This window comes from Aulonocara stuartgranti (genome assembly GCF_965226115.1).
Source record: "Aulonocara stuartgranti genome assembly, chromosome: 3".
In the NCBI taxonomy this organism is placed as follows: domain Eukaryota; kingdom Metazoa; phylum Chordata; class Actinopteri; order Cichliformes; family Cichlidae; genus Aulonocara; species Aulonocara stuartgranti.
In genome coordinates this window covers 12,853,677-12,865,285 of record NC_138941.1, presented here as the reverse complement: position 1 = coordinate 12,865,285, position 11,609 = coordinate 12,853,677, and the positions used below count along the sequence as shown (strand labels likewise).

The 11,609-nt window shown below is 40.6% G+C and overlaps 1 protein-coding gene across 1 annotated transcript; it reads right to left on the bottom strand.

The window, feature by feature from the left end:
* Positions 1-1,396: 1,396 nt before the first annotated feature.
* Positions 1,397-11,380, bottom strand: LOC309702295 (uncharacterized protein). Its single transcript, XM_082526908.1, has 4 exons — positions 11,262-11,380; positions 7,038-7,143; positions 3,145-4,245; positions 1,397-2,819 (listed from the first exon to the last, which is right to left on the bottom strand). The coding sequence occupies exons 2-4, from the start codon at positions 7,053-7,055 to the stop codon at positions 2,421-2,423; spliced, it is 1,518 nt and encodes a 505-aa protein (XP_082383034.1). The 5' UTR covers positions 7,056-7,143; positions 11,262-11,380; the 3' UTR covers positions 1,397-2,420.
* Between the last annotated feature and the right edge of the window lie 229 nt (positions 11,381-11,609).

Sequence of the window (11,609 nt, the reverse complement as noted above, 5' to 3'; positions counted from 1 at the left end):
ATATAAAATAACTGAAACAGTGAACTAAATATCTGAAATCTTTCCTTCCTTAAAAGTTATAATCCTACTTAAGTTATAGTGCAAACGCTTAAGCAACAAATATACTTAATGCTAATTAATTAATATTTCCCTTTGATGTTGCAACTATGCGGTCACTTCTGTCTTTAAACAAAATAATATTTTCCAGTTACAGAAATCATAAAGTCAGAACTAAAGTGCTACTGTTGCTATATGCATTTTATATAAATCATGGATGATGGTCCTGACATGTAGGAAGAGAAAGTTACAGGTTGCATCCTTTGTCTCCGTGCCTTTGGGCGATTTTCAGAAGGACAGATGTTTCTGTTCAATTCTTAAATCAATTTTTTCAAACACAAACACTATTTTAAAGCTTCTAGAGAGTAAAATATTAATGATAATTATAATAACAATAATAAAAACAAAAGCTCTCAGATCCATCAAACCAAGCAGCAGAAAGAACAATAACTGAAGAGAAAACTTTAACCTTGTAGACTTCATTATGTTCCAGCTGCTCTACAGACGCTGTGACCTCCAACTTAAGCAGGTCGTAAAGTATGTGCAGCTCAATAACTTCATAATCAGACCCTGTGGTATTTAGGCAGCAGAACAACTAAGAATAACAACTACAAATAATGTTTTTAGGTTTCTGTTGTACTGCAAGGTTCTGTACAGGAGAACCAAACCAAGAGCAAATATTACGTCTCATTTACACCTGAGCACGAAGAGCCATCAACATTTAGCAAATTGAATCATCTTTGTTTAGATGCAAGAAGAATCATATAGAAATGAAAAAGTAGAAATAGAAATCCAGAGCAAAGATATCCTCTAATTCAGCGTAGCACATGTGCAGCTGCTGCGATTCACGTAAGCATTCGGCTCGTCGCTGTTGCAGATTTTTCTCTCGCTGTTCTGGCTCACAGCGCTGCAAACACAAAAATAAATATCCCCAAAGGTGTGAAAGGGAGCTAATTAGTAAGAGTATTGTTACTCTCCGCAGGAGTAGTCCAGCAGTAGAAATCAGTCCAATAACAAGGTGTGTAACATCTAGCAGGGTGACAGAAAAACCCAGGGTAACTTCTAAGGACCTCAACGTCTCTCTCACATTGTGTTTTTTAAACATGCTTCCATTTGTCACTTCAGTCTTTACTCTGAAATACAGGAAGAGAAATCATGGCTGAAACAATTTCTCATGAAACCAGGGGTGTGGTCCAACAGTCAGTTTGGTGAGGAAGGTTCCTAACTGAGAGAAGTGACCCAGAAGTATCTGTGTAGCAGCCACAATGAATCAAGATCATGAGCTTTATTAACTGATCAAAGTCTCTTCTTTCATCTTCTGTATCATTCAGTTTGCATTGGTAATGCCCATTATTGTAATGCTTTTTTAAGACGAGCAAAACTTTATTTCACTTTGGGTTAGCTGGGATAAGTGATGGATGGAGGGAATTTTACTTCAGCCACAGAAATCCTAAACAGGAAGGAGGAGCAGAGTTACAGTGGATCACTATCCAGCAGGGAAACAAGGTTTATTTCAATTTCTTGGCCATGAGTGAGATTTACTGAGTGGGCAAATTAGGGAGACGACACCATCAGATCCCGAGCCCTCCATGTGTTAATCAAGAGACGGCTGCTGTGCTACATCCATAAATAATGAATAAATTAGGAGCTAAAGCTGAAAGGACAGTTTATTTGTACCATCTTCACGTGAACACATTCAAGAACATCACAGATGAAGAAACATTAAAAACTTCCACACTACATAAAACAAGAAAAATAGTTTTTCTTTCAGGTGGTTTCAGAAAAACAGAAACATCAAACATCTCCAAGACTCTCTTTGAAAGAACTAAAAACCTTTGTTCTCATGGTCCAATCATGAGTGAACTCCCCGATGAAGCCTTGTGTGCTAAAACATGTCAGAGTTTTAAAGGTTAAACATGAGTTTCCAAAACGTTTTGCTGGAGAACAATGAACTATTTGACTGAGTTTCAATCATTTACAGACGAGCAAAACCAGGACAGAGAAAAAAGGACAAAACTGACTCAGTAAAACAGAAAAGAAGATCCCATGTAGATCTGTATTATGTAGAAGTTCATCCCAGCAACCAGTTCAGTTCAACACAAGTTTAAATGATTCTATCTGAACTCTATGGAGCCTGATCTCAAGCTTTTTGAGTCTGACCAGAGGAAACCAGAGGATCTTTCTGTGTCTTCAGATTCACTGTGATCCAGTGATGGGAGTGATTTCAGCCCTGAGTGATCGCGCTGATGTTTGCACAGAGCAGACAATGAGGTGAATGTTTGGGCACATTGGTAACAGTGAAACAGTTTATTAGTAACGTGGGATCGTTTGTGTGCAGAGTATGAACTGAGATTCCTGAAGCTCTTGTCACACTGGTCACAGCTCTAGTTTCCTTCCATGTGTGCACGTTCATGCCTGTTACGACTATGTGAATGTGAGAAGCTTCTCTCACAGTGTCTGCACTTGTGTGGTTTCTCTCCTGTGTGGACTCCTTTGTGTGATTTAAGCTGACCTTCAGTGGTGAAGGATGACCCACACTGATCACAGAGGTGCTTTTTAACCCCACTGTGAATCAGTTCATGTTGTTTTAACTCACTTGTTGTGGTGAAGCTTCTCCCACATTCTTTGCAGTATTTCAGTTTGTCTCCAGTGTGTCTACGTTGATGTACTTTTAGGGTAATTTGCTGACTGAAAGTTTTTCCACAGAGGTCACAATGAAAGTCTTTCCCACCACCACAGTGATGACAGGGTTGAGAACTGGATCCATCTGTGTCACTCTGCTTCTAAACAAAGACACAAAGACAGTGTAAGTCAGTCCTTCAACATTTGTATCCTGAACGTCGCCTGAAATAAAGAGCATCTCTGCAGATGTCCAACTACATTTGACTGTTTCAGTTAACACACTCAGTTTACTGGGCTGCAATAACTACAATACTACCACCATAATACTACAGTAATACTAAAATCATAACTGAAAGGAAAATCTGAATAATCACTCAGAGCTACTTTTCCATGCAGTAGAATTGCTAACATGCTAACACAGTTTAATGAGCAGAGTTGTTCCAAACAGTCAGGCTAAAATGACAAGATAACAATATAAATACATACCTCACAGTAGCTGCACTTGTAGAGTCTCTTTCTGGTGTGGATCTGTTGGTGTCGTCTCAGGTCATGTGGAGATTTAAAAGTCTTCTCACACAGGTCACATTGATAAGGTCTCTCCTCAGTGTGGGTAAACATGTGTTGTTGTAAGTGTGCGTCTCTTGTAAAGTATTTGCCACACTGTTCACAGCAGTACACATCATGTCTGGTGTGAATGCGTAGGTGTGTATTTCGGTACCCTCTCTGGCTGAAAGTTTTTCCACAGATGTCACAGCTGTATGGCTTAATTCCAGAGTGGGTAACTAGATGCTTCTGTAAGTTGCTACTGTGAGTAAAAGCTCTGCCACACTGATCACAGCTGTACGCTTTAACTCCACTGTGGATGAGTTGGTGTTGTTTTAGGTAACGCTTCAAGGAAAAAGACTTTCCACACAAGTCACAGCTGAACGGTCTCTCTCCAGTGTGGATGACCTGATGCTGTTTTAGTTCAGCCTTCTCAGTAAAACCCTTCCCACACTCGTCACAGCTGTGTGGCTTAATTCCAGAGTGGGTAACTAGATGCCTCTGTAAGCTGTTACTGCGAGTAAAAGCTCTGCCACACTGATCACAGCTGTACGCTTTAACTCCACTGTGGACGAGTTGGTGTTGTTTTAGGGAACCCTTTAAGGAAAAAGACTTTCCACACAAGTCACAGCTGAACGGTCTCTCTCCAGTGTGGATGACCTGATGCTGTTTTAGTTCAGCCTTCTCAGTAAAACCCTTCCCACACTCGTCACAGCTGTATGGCTTAATTCCAGAGTGGGTAACTAGATGCCTCTGTAAGCTGTTACTATGAGTAAAAGCTCTGCCACACTGATCACAGCTGTACGCTTTAACTCCACTGTGGATGAGTTGGTGTGTTTTTAGGGAACCCTTCAAGGAAAAAGACTTTCCACACAAGTCACAGCTGAACGGTCTCTCTCCAGTGTGGATGACCTGATGCTGTTTTAGATTAGCCCTCAGAGTAAAACCCTTCCCACACTCGTCACAGGTGTGTTTTTTCTCTCCCTTTCTTCTGTGAGGTTTGTCGGCCTCCTGAGAGCGCTGACTTCTGGCTCCATGTTGGTCCTGCAGTGACAGAGATACAAACAGAGGCAGTGAGTGAAATGCAGTCGTGGAACAAACTCAACCTTCAAACTCCATTAACACTAGTTTTAAACCTGAAGGTGGAGCGTGGCACCAAACACCTTAAAGGTCTCTTATCCCCACCTGCTGGTAGTTCTAACACATTACATCCAACCTGCTGTTAAAGATAATTCATGACTGTTCAAACACTAAAATCATGCCCATCCTTCCTGATTGTACACACACACACACACACACACACACACTATTTTATAATTTAGATAATTTTGTTGTTTCCTATTACATATTTCTATAATTTGTATAGATTTATACAGAATTATTCAGTGATAATAAATCCTATGTTTGTTTATTCTAAAGGAACCCCGTTAGCTTCCACAACAGATGTTGCTCGTCTTCCGTCAAATACTCACATAAAATATTACACAATAAAGTGGATTCAAGATATCCACATAATTTCACTCTTACATCCACAGTGAGGTTTCACAATTGTTCAAATATAAGCAATCAATAATAATAATAATAATATCAATAACATTGAGGCACATTACACAAGTTTCAAAAACAAATCATGTCTTACAATATTTACAACAACTAAAAGCTCTGTAAATCGCCTTTTAAGTGTTCATTGAAGTTTTGAATAATTCTCTAATTTTTTAAGGCAACTTATTCCACTTAAAAGTTGCTCTAAATGTAACAGTTTTACAAAACGTTACTTTTAACTCGAGCATTTACTAAATTGCAGCTTGTTGAAAACTGTGTAATATGATGATGTATTTCATCTGGATACTGCAGCTGAGCAGAATAAATGTGGTGTGTTTAACAGAATTGCTTTCTTTAGAACTACAAGTAAGCCATAGAATATTTTAGCCTGTACAGGAAGCCAAGAAAGGTTATTATGCATTTTATCAATATTAGTATAGTATGAACATCTTCACACTAATCTGGACGCCTTATTCTGGACTAACTGAAGTCTGTTAAGATCTGTCTTATTAGCTGCTGACCAAATGATTGAACAATACTCCAGATGAGACATTACTAGTGCATTAATGACATCTTTCATAATGAAGAAGTGATACACAAAGAGCATTTCATAGCCATAGCTATGCCTTGTCGGCAGAGTTATGTGACATTAGTGATGTTTGTACTTTCAGCGTTAACTTGGTTTTAAAGCCTTTAAAATATACGCCGTTCAATAGTCGACCTTCATCTGACAGAGAATGTGATGATTTTGTGGATAATTAAAGTCAGTCATATATCCACAAACACAACAAGCTGAAAGTCAGTGATGCTGCTCGGTTTGCAGCCCTGAACATCACGGCACAAGCAGGATTCACTGCACTGTTAATGTGAGCTGTGTTATATTGCTGCCTCTGTTCGGTGGTGTCGAGCCAAACGCACTTTAACGTGTGTTTGAACGAGCTGACGGTTCACTCGTTAAGCTGAAAGAAAGATGCTTTAATCACAGCAGTCACACATGTGTCCACTGCACCATCTGGAACTCTTCTTGTTTACACTCGTAATAACACAAACACTAAATCCTGCTTCTCTGTGCTGTTGTGTAGCAGTGTGTACACCTGAGACTGTCACCTGTCTGTCTGTCCTGCACTCTCTCTCTGTTTCTTTCTCTCTGATTGTGGAATAAAAGTATGAACATGTGTTTATAAGTTACACTTGTGTTTGAATCCTGCAGCTTATCACACATTTGATTTCCATGTGTGACGACTGCAAGTGTCCAGAGTGAGGACAGACTGAGGGAGCCACTGCTGCACATCATCTGTGAGGCTTTGCAGCCCTGATGATCCACCAGGACAAACTCAGCAGTGTGTGAGGAAGAGGAGGAGGAAGAGCCAGCAGCAGCTGACAGATGGAGAGAATAGACAGACTGTTCCCTGTTTGTGAAGGACTGCTAGGAAAGTTTAACATAACTGTCTGTGCTGAATCAGTCTTATTAGGTAATGTTCAAATAATGTGATCATCCCAGTGTTTCCAGTGTGGGAGAAAGTACTCAGGGCCTTCAAGCTACACACTATGAAAGGCAGCAACAAGTTTAATGTTCAGAAACCTAAAGTCTGTATCAGCAGCAGAATGGAGCTAAAAATAAATGTTGGTTTCAGTTCTATGAAGCTTTGAGTATTTTGGATCAGCAGCTGCTGTGTTTGTTGCATCATATTGCTGTAACTGTTTATATGCTTTATATATTCTGAGCTAAGTTGATCTATAGTGTTACATGATACACTCTAATAGAGGTACGAGAGAAGAACATTTTTGTACCTATAGGAACATTTTTTTAAATGTTCCCTTAAAAGTACATTACTGGTGTTTAAAAGTCCAGAAATGCCCCTTTAAAGGTTCAATTTGAAATAAAGTACAAATCTGTATTATAAAAACTTAAGCAGCAACTTCTCCAGGTTCCAATATTTATGCAATTCTCAAACCTTTTGGCCACGACTGTATAACCTCTTCTGAAGTTTAGTGGATATTATACATGGTTATGCTCAGGATGTGTCGGCCAGTTTCCACTGGAAACGCCTTTTGGTTAAACTGTCAGCGAGGAATTTGCATTTGCACTGTTACATTTTTATATAACTTTAATGCACATAAACAACAGCTGCTTGTTTCAGTGAAAATACATTGATGGGTTTTTAATAAAGTTGTGCAGCTGTAAAGTATTTTGTCTGGTGTCAATTCTATCGTCAGCTACATCGTTATGGCAAATGTTCAAATGTATATGGTGATAAATATCTTTGGTCATATGGTCCTGCTCTGTCTGTCACCTTCTGTGTTGAGCTCATTGTTTCCTCTGTAGTGGCTGAGCTGAGTCCAAGTAGCTGAAAATGTTCCTCTGCTGCTCCGTCAGACTCTCCTCCTCCTGCTGATCAGCTGGGACACAAAACAGATCTTTGTTAGGCTCCACACTGCACTGAAGAGTCAAAGTGTCTCATATGTTCATCTGACAAGTAAAAGAACACATTGTTGTTTCCCGAGGTGGGCAACTTGTTGGAAACAAACACAAAAGGTTTGAGCACTGATACCTGCCATTGCTGCCATTGAAAGATGCAACGCCAGCAATGTGGATTGGTTTGAGTCTTGACAATCCACATTGCTGGCATCTTTCAATATGTTGAATACACCAGTGTAAGTGCAGCCACTCAGACTCAATGTGTTCATAGAAACAGGTGCACATGTGTCACGAGTTCATCCAGCAGTAGCTATGGCACTTGGCCACAGGGGGCAGCAGTGGACTGACCTGCATTTGAGACTGCTCCAGCTGCTCTGTGACAGTCAGTAGATCTGCTACAAATTGCAGATCATATGCAAGTTTTGGAAATGACATTATAAATATTCCTAACTTAGCCACGGCAGCCATGTTGATGTATTACCTATATTGGCTGAAAATGTTCATTTGCAGAGAAAAGACACAGGCAGACTGTGCTTACAGGACAACAACAACAACAATCTTTATTTATAGAGCACATTTAAAAACCAACGGCATGCCAAAGTGCTTAACATAGAACAAATTAACACAAGTATAATCAGAGTCATAAAAATAAAAGTGTAGAATTATGTTCACAGGAAAAAGCCACCAATAGAAAAAATATAACTACAGCACATAGCTATAGCACAATATAACTGTGCCATCAACACACAATGGGGATAAGACATACACAGCGCAAATAAAAAACAAGATAGGAAAATTAGTAAAATAAATCACTGCAGACAAGTCCAGCATTTAACCGGTAGAAAACGCAAGATTAAACAAATACGTTTTAAGCCGTGATTTAAAAGATTGAATAGAGTCAGACGCCCGAATGCCAATGGGAAGGTTGTTCCACAACTCTGGTGCGGCCAGGGCAAACGCTCGATCACCTCTAGACTTCAGCCGAGATCTAGGCCGCACCAACAGTAACTGTGAGGATGATCTTAAAGCCCTAGCAGGAACATATAAGCTTAAGAGTTCCTTAAGATAGCTCGGTGCTGTGTTATTAGTGATTTTAAAAGTAAACAGCAGAATTTTAAATTGGATACGGTATTTCACAGGCAACCAGTGCAAATCAGCTAGGACGGGAGTAATGTGGGCAAACTTCTTAGTTTTGGTTAGAATGCGTGCAGCAGCATTTTGGACTGTCTGTAATCTATGGAGGAGGGCAGAGTGGAGTCCAAAATAGAGTGAATTGCAGTAATCCAGCCTCGAAGTTACAAAGGCATGGATGAGTTTTTCCAGGTCTTTATGCGGGATATACTGCCTGGCCTTAGAAATAAGGCGGAGTTGGTATAAACTGGATCTAACAACAGCAGACACTTGTCTATCAAGTTTAAATGAGCTGTCAAGTAACACGCCCAAATTCCTAACAGTGTCGGAAAAGGAGCTAGTGAGAAAACCAAAAGCATCACGAAGTTTGGCACGAAGGACATCACTGCCAAAGACCACAATTTCAGTTTTCTTATCATAAAGGATAAGAGTATTTGCCAGGAGCCATTGCCTGACCTCACACATGCACTCTCGAAAACTATTCAAGGACAAAGCTAGGTCATCATTTAACTCAAAGTAGATCTGAATGCCATCGGCATAATAATGAAAAGCGATGTGATATTTCTCAAAGATAGTGCTTAATGGAAGCATGTACAATGAGAACAGAGTAGGGCCTAACACAGATCCCTGAGGGACACCACAACAGACAGGTACAGCGGAGGAAGAGGAAGTGGCCAAGTGAACCGAGGAGAGCCGATTGGACAAGTATGATTTAAACCAATCCAAGGCAACACCCTTGATGCCTACAGTGTGCTCAAGTCTCGCCAATAGGATTTTATGATCAACCATATCGAAAGCCGACGATAAATCCAATAGCACTAGGACCGAGGAGCGTCCATTGTCAGCCATTAGTAGAAGGTCATTGAGAACTCGGAGCAGCGCTGACTCAGTGCTATGATGTGGTTTGAAGGCCGATTGGAATTTATCATTAATGCTATTCTCATCCAGGTAGGCCTGGAGTTGAAGCAACACTATCTTCTCAAGAATTTTGGCCAAGAACGGAAGCTTGGAAATCGGCCTATAGTTCGCATAATCATTATAATCGAGGTTCCTTTTTTTAAGAACAGGCTGAATTATAGCATGTTTAAAGGCTGATGGTACGCAACCAGAGAGCAAAGAAGAGTTCAAAAGGGACAATATACTAGGTCCAATTGCACTAAAACAGTCCTTAACTATACGAGATGGAAGAACATCATATACGAGATTAGTATTGTTCAGTTGTTCAACCAGACGCTTAAGAGTAGGGAGTGAAACGGGTTCAAACTGATAGAAGGAAGAGGAACAGTCAGGGGTAAACGCAGGGCCTGTCATTAAAGGAAGAGCAGATTTAAGAGATGAGACTTTATCTAAAAAATAATTTAAAAATTGTTCGCAAAGAACCGTGGAGCACGGCAGCGGCATAGTGGGGCAGGGGTTGACCACAGAGTTAAAAATTTTAAATAAAATTCAAGGATTGTTACCATTGGTAGAGATAATTTTTGAAAGAAAAGCTGCTTTAGCCATTTTGGCAGCAGTTTGAAACTTCAAGCGACTAGTACGTAGGATGTCGTAAGATGCCTGGAGTTTATCTTTCCTCCACCTTCTCTCATCCCGCCGACACGCACGTCGTAGAGCGCGAACAGAGTCACTTAACCAACATTGTGAGTAAGTTCTGGGGCGCTTCATTTTAATAGGTGCCACAGTGTCGAGGATGGAGGAACATGTAGTTAACAGGGTATTGGCAAAATTCTCAACCATATGAGGGGTAAGACAATCTGACGTAATAGATGCAGAATACACAAAAGAAGCAGAGAATTTCACCACAGTATCAGCATTAACAGTACGCACATCACATAATAACGTTACATGTTATTATGTGATGTTACTGAAATCATCATGAATAACAGGAGTGGTGATTCCTGTAACTTTGTGTATATAATTTGGCATTTCTTACTGATGTAGGCCAAAAATAAATACATAAACTGAGCACCTGATGGCTTTGAACTTTTGTTGTCCATCTTCCATTGGTTTGAATTTTGCGCTCCAGTACAAACACAAATCCCCCAACCCGAGGATCAGCACAATTAACCTAACAGACCTACACCTTAGTTCACAGATTCACTTTGTCTAAGGTTGATTTCTGGGATTTCACACAACCCAGGATTCAGATCGTGAATCCATGATGGGCTTGGATTTACATCATTATAAATGAAATGTGCTCTACTTGGAAGCAGCCGGCCCCGCCCCTTTTGACGGGTTGTGTGAGACTTTAAATCATCAAACTGTAAATTATAAATTTAAATTGTTATTGATCCTTTACCCCGAGTCCTAAAGTGTAGATTTATTTTCTTACTCTTCTTATATTTATTGTTTGTTTACTTGCACCGCTGTAACTGCAGCCTCGTCGTCTCGTCTCTCTATATGCTGGACTGTCTGTAGCGGAGATGACAATAAAGTTTACTTTGACTTCAGCAGTGCGCAGGCGCACCGAGGGCTCTCGCGCTCACTTTATAGAATTTAGAAAAAACATGGGTGCAGATTATAAGTCTGTATCATAATATCTGTTTGTTGTTTTTATTTTGTTTTGCGAGTTGGTTATTAGATGCCGCTCCAGCCAGCCAGAGACTCCCCGCCGCCCCGCCCTCTCCTCCCTGTGCCGCCAGCAGCAGGCGCACCTCGCAAACGGAGGGCGCCCTTACTCCCAGCAAATGGCTGATAGAAAACCGATCGGTGCCTACGAATTTCCCAATATGCGCTGGCATGACGTCGGGGAAGCATGGGTACGACCGATTATTTTCTTTTTTTCTTGCCCGTGATGCCCCCCCCCCCACCACGATGCATTCTATTGGTTTGCACACTTACACACACCCAGCTGTGGTTTCCTGTTTTGCTGGACTCTGGAGAGCCCCGCCTTTAACGCTCTTCTCTCACAGAGAGCAACAGAAAACTTGGAAAAACTCCAGATTGACTGAACTCAGTTCAAAGTTACCTTGACACCTTTAGATGTGAGACGTAGTGATGGTCCGCTTGAAGCTGACGCTCCGGTGCGTGTGTCAGAAAGATCCACGCGCTGCTTCAGAAGCACCGTGTCGAGGCTTGATTCGTTTGGCCAGAGTCACGTGATCAGTGACGTCTGAAGCTTCGTTTAGAACGTACCTCTTTTTAAAATCGAACTTTATTGAAACACAATGAGTATACAACATACAAACAGATGAAGTTTACAAAAGAACAGAACATGAACATACAGAACCAGGAGTAAAAAAATGATGATATGAGTAGGCGAAAAAAATCAACATATAAATATTGTTCTGAGAGGCTTTTTGTTGGTTGAGTCTGA

What these genes read in the sequence shown, in the direction of transcription:
- LOC309702295 (XM_082526908.1), bottom strand. An exon ending in ACAAGTGCAGCTACTGTGAG is followed by an intron (nt 2,820 to 3,144) that starts GTATGTATTTAT and finishes GTCTTTGTTTAG; the next exon opens with AAGCAGAGTGACACAGATGG.